The 23,087-nt window shown below is 36.5% G+C and overlaps 2 protein-coding genes across 7 annotated transcripts; both read right to left on the reverse strand.

The window, feature by feature from the left end:
• Nucleotides 1–1,126: 1,126 nt before the first annotated feature.
• Nucleotides 1,127–22,799, reverse strand: LOC124834172 (RAF-like serine/threonine-protein kinase 20). 6 transcript variants are annotated; one of them, XM_088116714.1, is made up of 10 exons: nt 22,581–22,797; nt 18,739–21,976; nt 18,587–18,664; nt 15,061–15,213; nt 14,452–14,615; nt 14,223–14,370; nt 11,809–11,931; nt 11,630–11,717; nt 1,513–1,642; nt 1,127–1,457 (listed from the first exon to the last, which is right to left on the reverse strand). In XM_088116714.1, the coding sequence occupies exons 2-10, from the start codon at nt 21,520–21,522 to the stop codon at nt 1,310–1,312; spliced, it is 3,816 nt and encodes a 1,271-aa protein (XP_087972840.1). In that variant the 5' UTR covers nt 21,523–21,976; nt 22,581–22,797; the 3' UTR covers nt 1,127–1,309. The 6 variants fall into 6 exon arrangements, 5 of the variants coding, with proteins under 5 accessions (XP_087972840.1, XP_047164762.1, XP_087972838.1 ...); XM_047308806.2 differs by having other exon boundaries at nt 1,127–1,642; nt 18,739–21,981; nt 22,581–22,796; XM_088116712.1 differs by lacking the exons at nt 1,127–1,457; nt 1,513–1,642 and adding an exon at nt 1,649–6,367 and having other exon boundaries at nt 22,581–22,798.
• Nucleotides 9,841–11,623, reverse strand: LOC148197603 (uncharacterized; the record flags this gene model as incomplete). Its single annotated transcript, XM_088116716.1, has 1 exon — nt 9,841–11,623. A coding segment is annotated over exon 1 (1,497 nt), but the record flags the coding sequence as incomplete, so codon positions are not given.
• Nucleotides 22,800–23,087: the final 288 nt, after the last annotated feature.

A 23,087-nucleotide genomic window follows, 5' to 3' on the forward strand; every position in this document is an offset into this window, starting at 1 on the left:
CTTATATGAATCTTGTAACACTAGAAAGTATAATAGATTAACTTAACTAAGGTAATTAGAAAACTAGATATAACTCTTCTATTGAATAAATCAATATAATTTTTGAACAAGTTTGGTCTCTAACGCTGTGTTCGTTTGAAGCGATTTAACTGTTCACACAGTTTTGCGAGCAAGGAATTAAGTTCGTTATGTGTTCGGTTGAAGTGAAATGTGCGGACGGATTTGCGGTGAAATGCGGGATGGTTGCACTGTTCAGTCACCCGCGTTTGTGATGAGATTTGAGTGGATTGTCGCGAAAAAGTCGTATGTGCCCTCCAATTTAAGCAACGACGAGGGTGGCGTAACCGGTTACAGCAGAGTGTAATCGGTTACAGAAGAATGAAGTTTTGGTGGCACACGCGTAACCGGTTATACAAACGCGTAACCGGTTACAGACTATATATTTTTCAGTTTTTTTATAATTATTTTAATATTATAATTTAAAAAGATCTACATCTTAATAAAATTAGGTATATTATATTTTCTAATTTATTAAAAATAAGTTGATTATTCAATTTTTATAATTTTTAAACATTAATTTTATAAATTATTCATAATTTTTTTCCTTTATAAACATTTTTACAATTAAATATAACATTTATAAATAACATTTTATATTACTTTTATAACTAGGGACATTTTGGTAATCTTTAATTTCTACCAATTAAACTAATTTTTAAAATCTATCCCATCAATCAAATCCTACACTAATTCTCACAAACTTTACTTCCAAATCCACTCTCAATTACCCACAAATTCACTCAAAAAAACAACAAAAATTTTACTCTCAAATCCACTCAAATCCATTCAAATCATCTCCCTCAAATCATCTTTTCCAAATCACTCTAAACGAACAAAGCCTAAATGAGAAAATTGTACAAGTAATTCCTCCATTGTTGAACATCCATTATGCAATAGTTTGTATATTTTACTGTGCAGATAGATTCTTCACTAATATGTAACGAAATATTACATCAGGGAATATGTAAAGGAGAGTGCGATTTTAGAGATGGAATTCATTGTTTATTCCTTTTATTTCCAATATTTCATTTATTTTTTAACATTTCTATTTCCATGACAACATATATGCAAAATACATTCTCACATCAGCAATCAAAACAAATATTACAAGCACTGTTGGTTGTATACACACCAGGACACCTTTTCTTTCCTATTTTGATATATCTTCTGCAAAATATTCAGTGATGCACTAAGTACAAAATTCCATAGATCTAAATGACTACTATACCATGATCTTAAGCTCAGATTTTTACAAAAAAGAATAAAGAAATGAAGAAATTGTAGCTAATAAAACAATAGGTAAATGTTGTGATAACCCAATCTTGACTGCTATAAACACATTACTGTACAATGAAAATGCTGCACACCGTGATACATATCCGCAGAAAATGTGGGATCTTTCAGAAGGGTCTTAACCCTTTTGTTTGAAGGAGTAGAGACATGGATCTTAACCTGCTGGTTATCTCTGTGAATGATGGCCGGCTTTCAGGGTCAGGTGACCAACACTCTTCCATAAGCTTCCTCCATTCAGAATCACACCGTTCAGGCACAGGAGGCCTCAGAGTGTTCTTTACAATACCCCCTAAATCAACATGTAACCGAAAAATCAAACTTACAAACTTGTTCATACTCTTCTGCATCCTTAAGGACTCATTTCGTACACCATATCCTAATGTAATGCATTGTTTATTGCAAAATATGATATACTAGTATTATCTTCTCCCTCAACTTTAAAATCTTATATAAAATTTTTGTAATATAAATAGTAGTTATATAAATAAAATATAATTTTGTATACTTAAAATTATATTTTTTATAGTTTTCAATTTGACAAAAATATATATTAAAATTCAGCTTATAGAAGATTATATGTAATTTTAATAAAAAGTCATTTCAACATAATTTACATTATATTTAATGTTTTCCTTTTATTATTCTTTTCATGTATGTGAACCCATCATCTTTAGGGGTAGGGTTTTTTTTTTGGCAAGTTGATTGCCTCTTCTTTTATCCTATAAATACATCAGTAAAAGAAACAGTGTAAGGAAAATATACGGATCCTCATGATACTTTAACGACTAAAGTTTGACAATTTTTTCACAACGTCACGTTTTAGGCAGACATTGGTTCATTTGAAATATATTTTTTAAATCCAAAAAACTAACATGAAAGGAGAAATTAGGTTGAAATTGCATTTCACCCATTTTGCTTTTTCAAAACCTTGCATACTCTCTGGTTTGTGTATCTTCTCTCTGTTTTCTGACTATTCATCCACCATTGGCGAAAGCTTTCTCCTTTCCTCCACCACTTTCAATGTGGCGATGTTCCCCTACATCCTTTGGATGGTTTGTGTTTTGATACCCCTTTCCATTTCCCCTTTTTGTGTTGTGTTGTGAAATAGAGAAATCTAGTGAATGTGGTCATGACAGCAAGGTATGTGTTCATTGTTGGAAAGTCATTGCCCCTTTCCTTTTATCTGTTGTTTATAATGGTAATTTTTATTGTAGGTGTTTGTGCGACATTCGTTCAAAACAAAATTAGTTGGTGGTTTGAATCTAAGGTTGACTTCGGAACAGAGGTGTTTTATTCAAAGCATTATATTTGTTTGGTTTTTAGAGTTACATGAAAAGATTAAGATTGGTAGGAGTATGTTAAATGAGTTATGTGGTAGATTGGAATTTTTATTTATTTTCAGGTGATCGTTATGTAGTCATTACCAAATTCCATGACCGATGATCAAAATTCACGACGAACACCACTTCCACCAACACCTTCTTCAACCTTTTGACCACCCTCATTTTTATTCCTGTCTTCAACCGACTCTTCTAAAACAGAAACTGAAGCTTCAAGTTCTTCAATTACGAGATCTTGTTCCTCTAAAACACACATAAGCACTTCTTTATATGTGGTATTATCTGTTCTATTTTGCTCGTTAAAATCATCACCATTGTTTGAACTACTTCTTTCAACACTGCATAACAAAGTTCTTCTTTCGACACAACATCATCAACTACGTGAAAAATAAATAAAAATTCCAATCTACCACATAACTAATTTAACAAAATCCTACCAATCTTAACATTTTCATGCAACTATAAAACCAACCAAATGGGGTGCTCTGTTCTGGAGTCAACCTTAGATTCAAACCATCAACCAATTTTGTTTTGAACGAATGTCACATTCACACATGCATTAAAAATTACCCTTATAAACAAAGGATAAAAGGAAAGGGGAAAGGGGTTTTCCAACAACAGACACATACCTTGGTGCCATGACCACATTCATCAGATTTCTCCATTTCACAACACACAACACAAAAAGGGTAGAGGAAAGTGGGTATTGAAACACAAACCATCCAAAGGATAAAGCAGAACGTCGCCACGCCGAAAGTGGTGGAAGAAAGGGGAAAGCTTTCCTCGGTGGTGGACAAATCGCCGGAAAACAAAGAGAAGATACACAAACCGCAGAGAGAAGGGAGATAGCGGAGAGCACGCAGGGTTTCGAAAAAGCAAAATGGGAGAAGCCGCGAAATGCAATTTCAACCTAATCTCTCCTTCCACGTCACTTTTTTGGATTTAAAAAATATATTTCAAATGAACCAATGTCTGGCTAACATGTGGCGTTGTGAAAAAGTTGTCAAACTTTAGTTGTTAAAGTATCAGGATCCAAAATATACATTGTTTTTCTTATCTCATTTATTTAAGTTGGTATGAGGCCCGGGTCATGTCCACGGTTTGCTTATTGTTGTCGCCACCATTGACTGTTGTTGTTGTTTACCATCATCACGGTATATCTTCGAGTGAAGTCAGGATCAAGGAGCACAACCCATCATCGGTGATCGTTGCCTATAAATTGTCTTGACACTTCTCCACGCGCCACCTTAGTGTTGCCAGAATCAGAACAGACCAATGTTATTCATCTCGTAGGAGCCTTTTAGGCTTTTGTCTGCTCCCTTCTATTCTGGTGGCAATATCTCTCACCTAGGGTTTTTCCTCTCAAAGCTAAGGTTTTTCCTTCCCCCTTCAAGTCTTTGGAATCACTTCCCCTCATTCTACTACACCTACTATTACCAGGACAAAACTCAACTAGAAAAAGTATGATTCACGATCCGCTCTTGTGGAATTATGGTTCCTAGGTCAAGGACACCATGATCATTTAGAGAAGGATCTCTCTATTGTTTCGGATGAAGAGAAACCTCTGTGGGAGGAATTGAATTTCCAATTATGTGATGTTTTATGGCAATCAGTTGAACAAGATTCCTTAAGATATTTTGACCATATAAGACATGCTCATACTTTTGGAAAACGAGGCAAGACATTTTGCTGATAGCATTCAATGTCTCTTTGATGCAACTCAAAGAGTAGCCTTTCACACATAGACCAATAATGATATGGTCTCTCATAACAAAAACTTAATAAGCTATACATGGTTTCAATTATAAGAAGCCTACACTCCAATTTTGATCATATATGTGATCAAGTTTTAGTTGGTGGTAATATCCCTTCAATGAATAGCTTCATCACTAGACTTTTTCAATTTCAGCTGATGCAATTGAAACACCAATAATGGTAGCACCACGAGGTAGAGGTAGAGGTAGAAGAAGAGATCGTAGTAACCAAAGAGGATGTAGGTAGAGGTAGAGGAAGAGGTCGTAGCAACCAAAGAGGATGTGGTGGCTGAAGTTGTCATTCTCAATCTTCATATGGGATTCAATTTATATCTTCCTAGGTTGCATAATATATATGCTCTAGTTTTTTTATGGAGAGTGTTGAAATGTAATGATTTTATAATTTTTTTTTTCATGTAAGGGTTAGGGTTTTTTAGCAAGTTCTTGCCTCCTCTTTATATCCTATAAATACATCGGTTAAAGTGTTAGAATGAATTTCTCTTATTAATGGTAATAGAATTCTCTAAACAAGGATAGTTGGGAGTATAACCTCTCTCACACGACTGTAGCGCTTGTTAACAAACTCAATAATAAAAAAGCATAGCCCTCACAATATAATCTAGCTCTATTTATATTAAATATTTCCCTAGAATATGGCTCTATTTACTATAAATATCTTATACTGAATATTTCCCTAGAATATAGCTTTATTTACTATATTTATCTTATACTGAATATTTCCCTAGAATATAGCTCTATTTACTATAATTATCTTATACCGAATATTCCCCTATCTTATAGCTCTATTTATATAATTATTTTCCACCCATCCTAACTGCTACAACAGTTAGGATAGTAACTCTTCAATCGATCAGCTCTAGTTCTTCATCTCTTTCCATCGATCGGCTCCAGTTCTTCACCTCTTTCCACGGCTAGAGCCCTCACCGCCTTCAGTCGTTCGGCTCGACCTCTCCCCGCCTTCCATAGTTTGGTTCCCTTCTTCTTCTCTCTCACCGCCTTCCACCGTTCGGTGCCCTTCTTCTTCTCTCATATACTTTCTTCTTCTTTCGTATACCTTCCAACACCTAACATTATCTATTACCTTATATTCTATCATAAAGTGTAACAATATAAGGAAAATATAAACTTATTTTTTTTTCATCTCATTCATTTATGTCCATCATTATTTAGTTATGCACCAGACACAAAGTAAGATTATAACTTAACCTACTTTGGGTATATTATGTCTTTTCCCTATCATATTATATTCTCTTATCATATCATATTAAGTCCGTCAAATGAGTTATAAAAAATCCTTCAACGGTTTAGATAGAATACGATAAAACCTTGTCCTAATATAATCGATTGTTGTGATATATCAATAGGAAATTATTTGTTTATGGTATTATTCTGTATCAGATCCTATAAAAAGTGTTTTTCTTAGATAGAATATTCGCTCTCTCCCTCCCACTCTTGTCACCAACAGCACCACCATTGCTATGGTGACTCCACAGCCATTACCATTGCCGGAACGACCATAAGCATTGTCAATGCCACCATCACCTCATCACCACTACCACCATCACTATTACTACCACCACCCAGTGTCATGACCATTGTTCACAACCACCACCACCAATAACTATCACTGTCTGCCCTGAGTCAAATATGACATGTTATATTATTGTCTAATGTCTATTAAATATTGAATAAGATTTCTTGTTCCTAAAAGTTTATTCTATTCTTATTCCATCATACTGTTTTCTTGTTCCTATATTCTGTTATATCCTATCCACCAAATAATCCTAATAGTAGTAACAATAGTTTGTTTAGAATAAATACTCAATGGCCGCCTCGTTTGGTGAGTTTCAAATAACAATGAACAACATTGAATTCAGAAGAGTTTCTCACAGGGATTTCCTGCACACAGTTTCAGAAATCATTTGAGTTTAAAGTTCTGAAAATACCAATATTAGTTGAATATCAAAAGAAAAATATTTTATGCCTTATATATCCTCCAATACACATGACTAATGTTGTAAGGTTTTGATAACTGGATGAACTAATCTCTGCATTCTAACAGTACAAGTCTACCAAACCAATTTAAGAAAAGCTAATGAAATGCGAAACAGACTACAAAAGGTGGAGGCACTTCATTTAAGGTATATAAAACGAAAGATGATAAAAAGGTGAAAGTATTTGGGAATGATCAAATTATCTCAGTAATAGGTCATCCAATATTTATATACAATATTTCCTTCTATTCTAGAATACTAATAGCATAAAAGACAAAATAACAAAAGCAGAATGGACAAAAAGAAAAGGAGTGGTGCGGAGTGGTGCGGCAGAGTGGTGCGGAGTGGTGCGGCAGAGTGGTGCGGAGATTGCAAGTTTGTTATAAAGGAATATAGTACAAGTTTGTTAGCCTCCCGCAAGCTGGAGAGGGGTGTCAACCATCTCTAGCTTGGACAAGTTTGCATGGAATGGCTGAGGAGGAAGAGCTTTGGTGAAGATATCAGCAAGTTGTCGAGATGATGGAACAGGAAGGAGCTTCATTAATCCTGCTTGTGCTTTTTCTCGAACCAAATGGCAATCTATCTCCAAGTGTTTTGTTCTTTCATGAAAGACTGGATTTGCAGCAATGTGTAAAGCACTTTGATTATCACAATAAAGTGCTGCGGACTTAGAACACTGAATTTTGAGATCATTGAGAAGGTAAGTTAACCATTGCAACTCACAGGTACTAGTAGCAAGTGCTCTATATTCTGCTTCGGAGGAAGAACGAGACACAGTATTCTGTTTTTTGGTTTTCCAAGAAATTAAAGAGTTCCATATGAAGAAACAATAACCTGTGACTGATCGGCGTGTGGAGACGCAAGTTGCCCAATCGGCATCACTAAACCCAATTAGGTGGATAGGGGAATTCCGTTTGAAGTAGAGCCCCTTGTTTGGACAACCTTTCAAGTATTTAAGAACTCTGTTTGCAGCACCTAAATGAGACGTTGCAAGATTTGCCATGAACTGACTTAATTGCTGAGTCGCAAAGACGATGTCTGGACGAGTCGTTGTGAGGTAAATCAAACGACCAATGAGTCGCCTATAGGATAGGGGATCATCAAGTATTTCACTTGAATTAGCTTGTTTTAAGCGAAGAGAGCTATCCATAGGAGTGGAACTCGGTTTACAACCCAATAATCCTGAATCTGAAAGCAACTCAAGGCAGTATTTCCGTTGAGATACAAAGATGCCATCATCAGACCTACTTACTTCTAACCCAAGAAAAAATTTGAGTTCTCCCAAATCTTTAATTCGAAAAGTAGATTGAAGTATATGCTTGAGCTTTGTTATTTCAATGGGAGAGTTGCCAGTTAAAACAATATCATCAACGTATATCAATAAACCAGTAAATTTCCCTTTTTCATGCTTGATAAACAAGCTGTGATCAGCATGTGATTGAGAATAACCAGATGAGAGAAGAAGGTTAGAAAGTTTCTCATACCATTTTCGACTTGCTTGTTTTAGCCCATAGAGAGATTTTTTGAGCTTGCAACACTGTGAGGATTCATACCCATATAGACCTTGAGGAAGCGTCATGTAAACTTCCTCGGACAAGTCTCCGTGTAGAAATGCATTACTAACATCCAATTGCTGCAAACACCAATTATTTATGGAAGCTAGGGCAAGGATAACTCGTATGGTAGTCATTTTAACCACTGGAGAAAAGGTTTCAAAGAAGTCTATCCCTTCAACTTGGGAGAATCCTTTTTGCAACAAGCCTCGCCTTATATCGTTCCACACTCCCATCTGGTTTTCTTTTGATTTTGTAAACCCATCTACATCCTATGGGCTTGACATTCTTAGGAGTTTCCACAATCTCCCAAGTTTTGTTTAGCTTTAAAGCCTCAATTTCATCCTTCATGGCTTCTTTCCAACACGGCTTCAAAATTGCTTCTTGATAGCTTCGGGGCTCAATCTCAGAAATAAGGTTCATGACATAATGACGCTCAGACTCAGTAATGGAAGAAAGAACAGATTGAATAGGATACCTGCACGTTGATGATGATTGATTTGATTTGGTCTCTATGTTGTAGCAAACAAAATCCGCAAGTCGAACATTAGGTTTAGAGCCACGAGTGGTTCGTCTTGGTATGAAAGGACTAGGGTTTGGATGAGGTGATGAAGAGATATGTGGTGAGATTGACTGGGATGGAGAAGTTGACGATGAAATTTGTGGAGAGGGTGAAGTTGTTGGAGAAGGTAAGGTTTGAGGTGAAATGGAAGTGTGTGATGGAAGTGGGTCCTGAGGTGTAAAATGGAGGGGATCAAAGTCATGGAAGGTTTTGATATGTGGAGGAAATAATTTTTCTTTTCCTTTTTCTTGGGCTTCGTGTTTGTCAGTAAAAGGAAAGTGGGACTCAGAAAACAACATCTCTAGAGACAAATATGTCTTTGTTTTGTAAGTCTAAAATAATATAGCCTTTTGTGCCAAATTGATAGCCGAGAAAAACTCCTTCTCTAGACCTAGGATCAAATTTCTGTTTGGGTCCAGTGGTTGAAGCATAACATAAAGAACCAAAAACTCTAAGCATGGAAAAATCAGGTTTTTGGTTATGTAAAAGTTCGTAAGGAGTATGTTTCTTTGTAACTAGAGAAGGGATACGGTTAATAAGATACACTGCATGTTTTATTGCATAAGACCAAAGATGTTTGGGCAGTTGAGATTGAAACATGAGAGCACGTGCCACATTAAGAATATGTTGGTGTTTTCTCTCAACCCGCCCGTTTTGTTGAGGGGTATAAACACAACTGGTGTGATGTATAATCCCTTTTGAAGCAAAAAAATCTTTAAGAAAAAATTCTGGACCATTATCCGTCCGAATACATTTTATTCTGGAATCAAATTGATTTTCAACTAGAGAAATGAAATTTTGAACATATATTTTTACTTCGGATTTAGATTTCAATAAGACAATCCAAGTATATCTACTAAAATCATCCAAGATAGTTAAAAAATATTTTTCACCATGAATTGAGGCCTTAGAAAAAGGTCCCCAAATGTCCATGTGCACCAAATCAAATTTTTTTGAAGCTCTACTATCACTAAGGCAATAAGGCAATTTTCTTTGTTTTGAAAAATGACAAATGTCACAATTTTCATTAATATGTTTTGGAATAAAAGGAAATTGTTCACATAACATATTTAATCTGTTTCCTGAGAGATGTCCTAATCTATAATGCCAAAGGTTGGAGTTGGAGATGGTATTGGTAGCACTTTCATTAATGGAAGGTTGGTTTGGTGATAGAACCTTGGCTTCTTTGTGGACTTGCAAATGATAGAGACCTTGTTGAAGATTAGCCAAACCAATCATCCCCAACGTACGCTTGTCCTGGATAGTGCAAAAAAAATCATGGAAGATAAGGATATATTTATGAGTCAGTATGAGTTTGGATATGGATAAAAGAATAAAATGAAAGTCCGGAACAAACAAAACATTGTGAATAATAAATTCTGGAGAAAAAATTACTGTTCCAGATATATGGGCTATAACAATTGACTTATCAGGTAAACTTATTTGTATTGGTTTAATGTTAGAATAATTTGAAAAGCAATTTAGAGAAGATGCAACATGATCTGTGGCTCCCGAATCTATGATCCAGGGGACATTGTGAGTGGCGGAGGAGGTGTGGTGTGGGTTAGTGCAAAAAACAAAGGATATACCACTGGACTCAGGATTTGGAGCGTGGATGAGATTCACTCTATTGGGCTGAACGAGAGAATTAGGCCCTGTTACATCAGAAGCATTCTTTTGTTGCTGTGGTTGGAGCAAAGACATTAGGGTTTGATATTGGGCATGGGTCAAAGTGATGGGGCCTCCCTCCTTCTCTGAACCGTTGCCTCCTTCGGTGGGTTCGATCACAACAGCACTGTTAATGGAGGAAGAGCCAGAAGCATCGCGATTGAACTTCGGCCTCCCTGGGTATCGAGGATGACCAGGGGGATAACCATGTTTTCCCCAACATACGCCAATAGTGTGTCCAGGACGGTGACAATAGGAGCATTTCTTGTTGGAGGCTCCTTTGACAGTGGGAGAAGGACCAGAGCCACGCCCTTTGCCGGAGAAAGAGTGATTTGCTGCATTCACAAAGGTGTTAGGTTCAGTAAGCGTAGGCGAAACGAGTTGTCGTTCCTGCTGGACAACCATGGAGAAGACACGGTTGATAGAGGGGAGAGGATCCATCAAAAGGATTTGTGAACGCACAACAGAGAAGCGTTCGTCCAAACCTTTGAGGAATCGGATTATGAAATCCTGTTGGTGGTAAGTTTTGGCAAAACACGAGCAAGAAGAAAAGGGCCTGTAGTTATCGAGTTCTTCCCAGAGGGTCTTCAGTGCAGTGAAGAACTCAGAGACATAACGAGTTCCTTGAGAAAGACTATAAATTTCTTCCTGGAGCGCTACGATTCTGAGAAGATCACCTTGCGAAAAACGTTCGCGAAGGTCATTCCAAATGTCTATGGCACATTCGAGGAAAACAACGCTTTGGGCAATGGAGGGAGTAATCGAGTTGAGTAACCAAGACATGACAAGGGTATTGCACCTTTCCCAAGCAGAATAAAGGGGTTCTTCAACCTTAGGGACGGGGATGGTGCCTAACAAGAAAGCCATCTTGTTTTTTGAGATTAAAGCCATTCTAATGGCACGAGACCAGGACTGATAGTTTGTGCCATCAAGGACAGGGGTTATGGAGACAGAGGAAGGTCCTTCACTAGGGTGGATGAAGAAGGGACTTGATGGGTTCATGGTGGGATCAGTGGCTTCATGACCACGATTTTCTGTTTTAGGACCTTCATTATCGGAGTTCTTTGGACTAGGAGGAGGAGTAGAAGACATTTCGAAGGAATAAGCAGAGCTCCAGGAGGGAGCTCTGATACCATAAAACGAAAGATGATAAAAAGGTGAAAGTATTTGGGAATGATCAAATTATCTCAGTAATAGGTCATCCAATATTTATATACAATATTTCCTTCTATTCTAGAATACTAATAGCATAAAAGACAAAATAACAAAAGCAAAATGGACAAAAAGAAAAGGAGTGGTGCGGAGTGGTGCGGAGATTGCAAGTTTGTTATAAAGGAATATAGTACAAGTTTGTTAGTATAAACTATTGTTGAGATATTCTTACCAATAATGGCGCCACAATGCATATCTGCATAAGGTTCCTCTCCTGTTAATAACTCCCACATTGAGATGCCAAATGAGAAAACGTCAACCTGTCAAAAGTCATTCCACAAGCTGAATGACTGTCAAAAAGTCATTGATTCTTCTATATTACTAAATTTTATATTAATGGTCTCAAGTTACCTTTTCAGAAACACGACTGCTATTCCCATTCAACAGCTCCGGTGCCATCCATGGAAGGGTTCCTCGCACACCTCCAGATACAAGGGTATTGCGTTTAATTCTTGATAATCCAAAATCTCCAACCTAGGCAAAAAATAATCAACAACTTTGAAAAATAAAATGTATGCCATATTTAGCAATAAGCAACTTCATAAAATTTCATTAAGTTAGATCAGACTAATATTTGTCTTTGAAGCACATGTTGTAGTCGCCTTCTACACTGTGATTTTGCCTAACCCAATGTACTTGTAAAAACATAGGAAATGAACCATGTAGATGGAGCTGCCAAAACAGAGAAGTTCATTCCATGCTGCATCTAGTTCACACATGTTTTCTTCAAGCATATGCTACAAATCTTATTCAATTCATCGCTATAACTTTACAGTGCTCAAATACGAATTGACAGGGATTTCTTCATTTCTCAGTTTTTAGCCTGACAAAGTAGGATCTTTCTCACTTACAATGGAAATTTTCACCCCATTAAGTCTAATGATTTCCTTAACAAAAATCTTAACTATAGGCTTGCAATATAGGGATGCCGAAGCAAAAATGAAATGTCCAGATTTACTCAATTTGTCCATAACTACCACCACTGCATCAAAACCTTTAGATTTAGAAAGACCCACAATAAAATACATAATGACTTCCTCCCATAGGACTAGAAATGGGCAATGTCTGCACTAACCTTGTTGATGGAGCTTGGTATTTTCTTCTTTGGCACACATCACAGGTGACTAAATACTCTGTTAATGTTCCACTCATCCCAATCCAAAAAATTGACCATGCCATTCTTCTATAGGTTCCGTAGATACCTGAATGTTCCCCTGTGGAAGTTGTATAAAATGCATGCAAAAATTTAGCAACCCATGGGGAGCATGCTCATAAAACCAATCTACCCTTGTAATACTACCTGCTCTGCTCTAGACTTGAGCACAAATGTCAATTTGGATAATTTTTTAAATCTACCTTGTAATACTAGGCATTCACAACTTGGAAGCACCCAAGTTGTACACTATCTCAAATTCATACCTTATTAGCTTTGCCAGCCAATTTTTCTTGTTTGGAATAGTTATTCTCTGATCCAATAGATTTCTATAACTTTTCTGGTCTGTAAATATAGTAAATTTCTGATATAACAGATAAGGCCTCCAATGTTGGATAGCTAGTACCAAAAGCATCCATTTTTTTCTTGTAGACTGATTTAGCAAGTGTAATATGAAAAGGCCTTGCTAAAATATGCAATAGGTCTTTCATTTTGTGTCCACACAACCCCTATTCCCTCTTTTGATGTAATATATACTAAAAAAGCTATCCTTATTTTTCTAAAAGCGCACTTTTTCTAATTAACAAAGACTGTTTTGTTAACTTAGCCAGCACATGCCTCAAATGATCCATATGATCTCCCCATGCCCTGTTCTGTATCACTATATCATAAAAGAAAACAAGGACAAACCTTCCAACGAAGGGCCTTAAGATAGAATTCATGGTGCATGATTAACCCAAAAGGCATTACAAAGATTCATACTAATGTTAAGGTGTTATAGAAATGGTTTTTAGTACACTTGATTCATGCATCCTAATTTGATGATACTCTACCCTAAAATCTATCTTGCAAAAGTACATAGCCCCATTTAATTAATCCATCAACTCCTTAGTTGCTAGGGACACTGGTACAGTGGCTTAGTTTAGAGCATGGTAATCCACACAAAACCTTCACCTGCCACCCTTTTCCTTTGCCAAAGGGACTCATGCCTAAATATGGGGCTACTGTTGGGCCTTATGACCAGGCTCTCTATTTCCTTTTTCAGCAAATGGGGGTATCCTCACAGTCTTACTTTGACTGAATCTATCTCTGATTTGATAAGAATTTGGTTATCCACATCCCTTGGTGGGCACGATCCTTTAGGTTCTTGAAATATTGCTGCAAATTCATCTAATACCCATTGCAACATTCTGATTTGGGCAATTATCAACACGCTTGTTCTTCTAAATTGTTCATCTCTTCAAACCATAGCATGGCCATTTAGCCAACTTCCTCTTTGGCCAATTTCTTTAGAGCTTTGGGGGATATCATGGACTGGATGGGCTTGGATCTCTTTGTACTTTTATATTCTGCCCTGTATGTTTAAAAGTGATGCTAAGTTTTCGAATTCGCTCTAACCTCCCCTAAAGTGACCAACCATATAAATTTTATTGTGTAGAATGACCCAATCATGTCTTTATGATAGTTTGGATATTTGTTACTTTGTATTTAACATCATTTTGTCCGTATAATCCCATATATGCAATGTAGTATGACATATGGATTTCATTAAATCTCTTACTCTTGTTCCTTATCATTAAACATATTGAAACTTGACATCTAGAATTCTTACCTTGCATATTGGTCGTTGTGGATCCCTTAGATTCACAAGCAAATTGTCACATTTCAAATCAAAATGGACAATATTTTTTGAGTGCAAATATTCCATACCGAAAGCGGCATCCATGGCAATTATTAGCTTTTTACGGCGATCAAGTAATCTGCACAAATGAGTTGAAATTTGGAACGTGCATAAATAACATTCAAAATTATATTGAAAGAAAACTACTAAGTTAGAGTACCTATTGTTCTTTACAAGGACATGCCTAAGGGAACCATTAACCATGTATTCTGTTACAGTTGCTAAGGTTCCTTCCGCCCCATCCGGTACTATTCCATAAAATGCAACCACATTGGGATGATGAAGATTTGAAAGGATTTGTGCTTCTCTCCAAAAATCTTTTGCCTACCAAAGCCATGAAATATTGTAAAATTCAGTGCTCAAGTGACTTTTCCTTCCAACACAAATGAACAAAGCTACTTTTGAAACTAGTATACAATTCTTAAATGAATGTAAACTTTGTAGAAAAATGGCAAAATAGTACGTAAGGCATGTTTTCCCCTTATTGTTCAAATTTAAATCCTTACGTTTTGATTCATTTGAGTTCAAGACATTAATAAAATTTAACTTCCAACATGATATATATGGGAGAGAGATACAAAAAGAGAGAAAAAGGACAGGGTGAGGGACAAAGGCAAGGGGGTGGAAGAGAGAATGCAAATGCATTTGGACTTAATCCGTTCACTTTATTATGAGAAGTAACATTAAACATACAAGTAGATTGAGATGTAAATATTATGTCATTCAACATAAGAAAGTTGTTAAGAAAAGAAATGCATTAAATACTTACCAACCGTTCTTGCTCAGAAGACCTTCCAACAAAGCAACTCTTTTTAATTCTCTTTATAGCAATATCTGTTCCCCGCCATTTTCCATGATAAACAGTGCCATAAGTACCAGAACCCAACTCTGTAAGTTCTTCAAGATCAGCATTCCTTATTATCTGAATTACGTAGTATAAGAAATCAGTTATAGAATAACAAATGTAAATGTAGACGAGCACTAGAAAACTGGAAACTATTTATTAACAAACACAAACAAGTCAATGAAACTCTAATGTGACTCTAATGTGAGAAACATATCATAAACAAATAAATAAAACCCTTCTTTCAGGATTATTTGGAGCTAGAACTCAATTTTATCAAATTACAAACAAGAGAGTTTGGTCTCCCTGTTTATCAATAATAGAAATAGTTGTATTTGTTGTTCATTAATTTTTTCTTCTAACCATTGTAGGAGGAGGGATAAGAAGTATAACTGATTATGACAGTTATAACCTCCTGTAAATGTTCTGTTTTTATTCTTGTAAACTGTTTTTTCATGAAAACTGCCTATTTTTAAATAGTCAGTGTAGAGGGAGGGAAAAAGGTTGTTGTTTTCCTAGGAAGTAAGGAGTTGAGGGAGTTGAGAACAACTCGAAAGTCCTTCTGTGTTTGATCTTTTACTGTCTTCTACCACATTGGCAGAAACAGTGTTGTTCTAATAAAAATCTTCCAAGAACTTGTATTGTTGGTTCTTTAATACTGGTTGAATATATCAATTGGTATCTAGAGAGCAATCTTGGTTCTGTGGGAGCCACGTGTTAGGGTATGGTGCATACCAGAATGGAATCAAGCATGGACACTGTTGAAAAGATGATGCAAGAACTGGTTCAAGATCGTAAAAATGTGGTAGAAGATTAAGTGCAATTTGATGGTTCAGTATCTCTGGCAGCTAAATACGATTGGAACTTACAACAATTTGATGTAAAAAATGTCTTCCTTCGTAGAGAACTTGAAGTGGAGATTACGTGCAATTGCCTGTAGATACAGTAAGAAAATTGTTGCCAATACTGGTTGCAAACTGAAAAGGGAATTGTATGGACTAAGCCAAAAGTATGGTTTGAAAGGTTTACTAAAACCATGATAGATTTGGGCTTAAAATAAAGTCAAAGAGACCACATATTGTTTATTAAACACACTGAGGGGCAGTAACAGTGTTAATGGTGTATGTGGATGATATTATAGTGACAGGTGATGATGAGGTGGAGCAACAACTATTAAGCCAACATCTAGCTAAGGAGTTTGAAATGAAGACACCTTAACAGAAAAAATTACTGATTTGTTAAAGGAAACTGGTAAGCTAGCATGTAAGCCTACACTTAAATATATCAAAGATTAATTGGAAGACTCATATATTGGTCTCACACTAGACCTGATGTTGCATTTGCAGTAAGTCTAGTAAGCTAGTTCATACACTAGCCAAAAGAGATTTACTTACTGGTTGCACTAAGAATTGTGCAATAATTGAAAGGGACTCCCAGCAAGGGAATTTTGTTCAAATGAAATGGAAAGGAAAGTAAATATCGAAGTATATAGAGATGTGGACTAAGTTGGATCAATTATGGATGGAAAATGAACTACTAGATATTGTACTTTACTTGGTGGGAATCTTGAAACTTGAAAGAGTAAAAAACAAAATGTGGTAGCAAGATCAAGTACTGAAGCATAGGTTCAGGGCAATGGCACTAGGGACGGATATGTGAGAACTACTATGGCTGAGAATCATCTTGTAAGACTTAAAATAAAGTGGGATGAACCAATGAAACTAGACTGTGATGATAAATATGCTATTAACATAGTCCATAATCCAGTGCAACAAAATATAACTAAAAACATTGAAATTGATCGACATTTTATCAAAGAAAGACAGGGGTCAGATCTGCATTCCATGTCTCATCTCAAAACAACCTTGCAGACCTTCTAACAAAGGGGCTGAATAGCAAGAACTTTGAAAGGATTGTTTTCAAGATGGAAATGGAAAATGTACATTTACTAGCTTGAAAGGGAATGTGAGCAATCATATTATATTATTCTATATTTAGCATATTATAATTAAAGTCTATAATGTAAATATCCCTAAATCATAAGGATCTAATTATATCCAGAATAATAGAGATCTGATTAAATTCCTAAATAATAGAGATCGATTATATTCCTAAATAATAGAGATCTTATTATATCACAAAATCATAGGGATATTATTACATTAAGTGTTGTTATTATATTTCCAAAATTAGTTTTCATTCTTGTATATATATTTGATGTACTTTAAGCAATAAATTATTGTATTCTATCCTAATATTGAGAAATTGTTCACCAATCGATAAATAAGTAAAAGGTTTAGTTAGTGCTTTGATCCCTAAATTGAAGGCAAATATTCAATTGATTCCCTTCTTTCTTTTCTACCCAATTGAGTCTCGATTTTGTTTAAAATCATGCAATGTTGGCCCTTTCATTAAATTGGAGCTATCGTCCATTGGTGGTGCCACCTGTCAGTATCTTGATTTTTTATTTTTTTTAGTTTTTTTTAATTTTTTTTTAGTTTTTCGTTTTTCTGAGTTTTTTTTCATCTTTCATCTCCTTCCTCTTTCTCCTCAAACTACCCTTTCATCTCCTTCTTCCTCCTCCCCCTCATACCACCCTTCCATCTTCTTTCTCCTCCTCCTCCCCCACACACCACCAACCCCAACTCTGCAACCTCCTCCCTCACACACCTGTCCAACACCAATTTAATGGAAGAAAGTGTGTGATCTATGATGCACTTGAAGATGAAGGTGATGATGGATGGGGAGAGTGATGAAGTAATGTGGAAGATGAAGATGATAATGGTTGTGAATGTGTTTTAGAGGAAGGTGAAACTGTGATGGTGGGTTGTAGATGAGCTGAAAAACATGTGTGGGTCTCTCTTATTCTGTATCAGTATGGCTGCAGTGGAGATGATAGAGCTGGTAATGATGACGTAGATGAACAATGGAATGGTGGTGGTGTGGAGGTTGCAAAGTTGGGGTTGGTGGTGTGTGGAGGAGGAGGAGGAGGAAAAAGATGCAGGGGTGGAGGGGTGGAGGGCTGGTTTAGGAGAGGATTAGGAGGAAGGAGATGGAGATGGAGGGATAGTGTGGAGAGAAAGAGGAAGGAGATGAAGGATGAAAAAAAGCTCAAGAAAAAAGAAAACAAAAAAATTCAAAATAAAACTAAAAAAAATTAAAAATTCAATATATGGACACGTGGCACCACTAAACAAACGTTAACATCAATTTAATTGGAAGGGTCAATATTGCCTGATTTTAAACAAAATTGGTATTCGATTGAGTCAAAAATAAATATTGAAAAACAATTGAATATTTGTCTTCTATACAGGGACCAAAGTACTAATTAAACCTAGGTAAAACTGTCATTTATGGCAAATATCTAATAGCTAAGGCTTAATAGCCACGTTTGTTATCTTTAGAAGTTAAAGTAAGAAACCAGAACTGAAACATTTCAGTGATGGTCAACCTGTAAACCATAAATGCTAGCCTCCATTTCTGCTATCATTGCATCAGAAAAGAATTCATTTTTGTCTTCATTAAAATCCTGTAAATAAAAGAAAAGAGAATTAGGAAGACATAAAGAAAATATCATTAACATTTTATTTCAATTTTTCATACCTCAGGCTCAAACCCAGGGATGATGCTCCCAACTTCTGTATGAGATAGGGATACAACACTTCCAATATCACTAGAAATATAAGGATTAACAACACGAGTCATGTCTGTTACATTGAACGTCTCCACTTGATTCACATCAGTGTAGCCTTCTAAAAAATTTTGTTGTTCTGAAACTTTATCTTCAACATTTGACATTCCAGAGGCATACTGTTTGGGGATAAACTGATCCACCACTTGACCAGTGCTGGTAATGAAGTCATCAAGGAAAGGTGGTGCCTTTTTAAGTGACATAATAGTGCCTGATATATCAGGGCCATTCATAGGCATGTTTACACTTGGACCAAGATCATCACAAAATGCAGCAGGATACAAACTTCCATAGCTTGCTGTAGGATTTTCTTCAAAAGCTACATCCATCTGATTCTTCGAAGGATGGATTTGTGCAGCTTTATGAGAAGCTGGATGAATGGACAGCTTATTAGTATAACCTCCTCGGGAACTTTTATCACTGGAACCTACTTCAGAATTTAATATTGGAGCATTTAATTCAAAATTTCTGGTCAATGAAAAATCAAACCCTTGTACACCATTCAGACCTTTAGCCAAAGCGTTGATTTTGTGCTCACTAGTCCTTTGGCTCATGTTAGAATCACATATGGTCTTTTCCAAAAAATTATTTAAGGAGAGATCCATCGTGTCTGATGGAATAGGGACAATACCCTCAAAAGGTAGATCCCAATTCTTTTGCATGTTAATATTAGCATTTAAGTTATTAGCAGGGAAGGAGTTCAAGAGATGCAACTCAGTCACAAATCCCTTGTCAATGGCAGTTGATTTCCCCTGCTGAACCTTGCTATCCTTGGGAATAAAATTCTTTTGTTCAACTATCTTCATCCTTTCTAAATTCACAGAATTTTCCTGAACATCCTTTGCATCGTAGCTGGGTATACCCAAGTCAGTTTGAGCAATTGAGTTCTTTTTTTCAGCTAATGTGTTATCCATGTGAACAAGATTATTCATTCCCATGGATTCATAGTATGGAGAAGATGTCAAATCTTGCCTTTTGGGTGCCTGGGCTGACTCTCCTTCTGGTGTCGTACTTTGTATTTGAGGATGATGGACAAAAGAATCATGTGGATGCTCCGTGACTTTCACCCGTGAGACACTAGGGATTAACAATGAAGATATTTGACCCTTTTCAAGGTTCAGGGAGAAAGATTGACCATTTCCATTTTGGGAGCAGTAACCAGACTTTGCTCCACTTCGTAGCAACTGTGGATCAGAAAAGGCATGGGGCATCCCATGAGGGGAGTCTGTAATTCCATAAGATTCACCCTGTCGACAAATTACATCATCCAACAATGAAAGAGGAGTTTTAGAGAAGACCCTTTCCCTTTGCAAGGACCTTCCACCAAAAAATTCATCTCTGGGATTAACATAAACAGGAGTCACTAATTCCTTGCTAGGACCTCCATTGAGCTTCGTGGGCTGACTAACATCACCATGCTGATAAGGACAAGTGTCACTCACGTGCTGAGGATATATGCAACCAGCAGTGCTTATATTAGAGCACTCAGGATATAGCTGAGCATATGATGCATTGCTCTCAATGCTTCCCTGACATGAGTGGTCACCCAGTAATTGTATATAACCTGTGTTAGAACCTGATATCGGAATTGGAGCGGGAGGAATTGACAAGGGCCTTTGCACATTCAGGGAATCATTAAAAAGACCATCTGGAGAAGCATTTGGAGTTTTTGGAAGAACTGGAGTAAAGTTCAAATCTGCTCCCAACTGACTGGATGCATTTGTCAAATTTTGCCCACCGATGTTTGTTCTAGTAGAGTCTCCCATACCATTTACAGCAACAACATATTGGTAATCAGGATCACTCTGTTGAACAGCATTCACCTCTGTTGATGATGTCTCTTCGGATTCACCCAAAGGAACTAAAAAAATTCTAAGTTTTTGAGAACGTTCATGCCTTTCAAGCCCATGGTATTCCTCTTTCATATTTTGAAGATCTTCCTCAGAGGAAACAGATATTAGAGCATCAAGATCCTCTCCTGGAAGCTGGTACTTTATTGTGTGAGGTTGATTGCAAATGCCCAAGGTCTTCTGCATAAGCTCTTGCCACGCCATATCCTTTTGGATAGATATGATGTGGGTCTCTCCGCCTACATATCTGAGTTTCCCATCACTGGGTCTTGGTAATATTTTTCCACCAAAACTGCACAGAAACTTCATTTTCCCAGACAGAAAATCATCTACGACTCCTGAACCAGAAAATCCATTGGACTGAGAAGCTTCATATCTACAAAGTGGTGATACAACTGCGAGACCAGACTGGTCACCCACTGGTTCTTGAACAGCCTTCCTCAACATACCATCACCCTTTTGAATTTTGTTTGAAATGTTTACAGAAGCTCCATTTTCCATCTCCTGTACTGACTGTTTTAAAGATAAAAAGTCAGATATATCAGAAGAATTCTCAGAGTTCATTCTCCTCAGCCCCAAAATGTTAGTAAGATCTTCATATCTCACATTGCCATTCTCTCTAGTCAAACCAAACACATTCTCATGATTTCGTGGTATATCTGGTGAAACAAGAACCCTTCCAGCAGCAATTCCATCACGACCAACATTCACGTAAAATTCTTCCCCTGCCTCCATAGTGATATTATTTTGCACATGATGCCCTGTACTTGAAACACTAGCAGATAGATCTTGTTGGGCATGTTGAGGAAACATGCTAGGATCCTTACCAATATTGGTACCTAACATGGTTCCTGTCTTATATAGTGCCCTTTTCTCATCGTCTCTCGTAACTAACTCTTTTCATAGTGCCGGTATAGTAACAAGCCAAAAGTGTAAACATCTGACTAACCAACAAATTCGTGTCTAATTCCTTCTTTCTACTGACACCCTAGTTCTCTATTCTCAACGGTCAAATACCATATCAAAGATAAACAAAACAAAGGACATATATTTAAGGATACTGAACGGCAGCAAGAAATCATGTACAGTCTCTCACAACTGAAGAGAGGAGGATCTCATCTTCTAGCAATTAAACACAGAATCAATGCATTCATCGACAACAAAACATAAAATACCCGCTTTTTCTAAGTTTGTCTAGCTGTGCATATACAAACCAATCAATCTTCAACTCTTTAGAAGGGCCAATAGTCCATGACAAACTGATGAGTATTTCAGACCAAGTTGTGAGCCACAAAACCACCTATCCTTCAAAAGGCAACATTAGCAAATCAGAAGCAACAAACACAACAATATCAACCCGTGCTTGTATGAATTGCAGGCGGGAATCAAACTATCAATCAAAACACAAAATTGTCCTACTTTAAGAAGTTGGCATCCAAGAGACAAAAACAAACAAAACTTGTACAAGCCGTCCATGCAAGGGCTCAACACGGGTTATCAATCAAAATCCAATCGTCTCCACATTCCAAAACTGGACTCAACATAAAAAAAAAGTTCTGATTAATAAAGGTGACACCAAAGGCAACAAAAAGTGAACCTTTTGAAGATGTTCATACGAGAATTCAACATGGGTATCAACCATAATTTTCCAGATTAAACAAATGGGCACCCAACCAAAAAGGGCTATTTTTAATAATAAAAAAAGCCAGAAATCAAGGGAAAATGAAACCATCCTGTGATCAACAAACTTTATTTTCTATCTTCCAAAAGTGCTACAATCGAAGCAAACATATCAGAGTGAAGAAAGAGAAGAAGAAAAAAACAAAATTGGTTCCCGGATTTGAATACAATTGAATTGAATTGAGAAAAGATTGAAAGTATGGGAAAGGGTGAACGTAGCTTACACACGAAGGTTCAATTTCTGCTTCGGAAAAGCGACATTGGCGAAATGGCGAGAATTAAGCAGCGACAACACACGGTGGCCATAACCATGAAAGCAAGTTTGGATCTCACACCACACACAGTCTCTTTTTCTCTCTCTTCTCCCTACTTTTGTTGCATATTCTTGTTCCGATGTTCCTACGTGGACACATTCTTTTTGTGTTTGAAATTTTCTGGAATGACAAACAATCATCGGAAAATAATAAAATAGTACAAAAAGATACCAAAGGAGAAAAAATTAAACTTTAAAAAGACTCTTTCTTTCGTGCCACCCTCCACTTTTTCTAGTAATAAATTATTCTGGAATTTTCCTTTTGTTTTATTTATTTTGCTGTATGTCATACGTCGTTAGTGTGATTCTTTTTCTGACTTTTATAAAAGAAAAAACTTAGGCATTAAATTTTAAGAGTAATTAATACGTACAATAGTAATGTAAAAGGGGTTTATATTATTTTTCAATCAAATACTAA

This window comes from Vigna umbellata, chromosome 5 (assembly GCF_029865625.1).
Source record: "Vigna umbellata cultivar VRB3 chromosome 5, Vumbellata_1.0, whole genome shotgun sequence".
Taxonomy (NCBI): domain Eukaryota; kingdom Viridiplantae; phylum Streptophyta; class Magnoliopsida; order Fabales; family Fabaceae; genus Vigna; species Vigna umbellata.

Bases quoted from the DNA above. Each gene is read 5' to 3' on its own strand.
- LOC124834172 (XM_088116714.1), bottom strand. From the start codon at position 21,522: ATGTTAGGTACCAATATTGGTAAGGATCCTAGCATGTTTCCTCAACAT. The intron at 14,371-14,451 runs GTACTCTAACTT...TCATTTGTGCAG, and splicing joins GTCCTTGTAAAGAACAATAG to ATTACTTGATCGCCGTAAAA. The intron at 1,643-11,629 runs GTAAGAATATCT...ATGTTGATTTAG, and splicing joins GCATTGTGGCGCCATTATTG to GGGGTATTGTAAAGAACACT.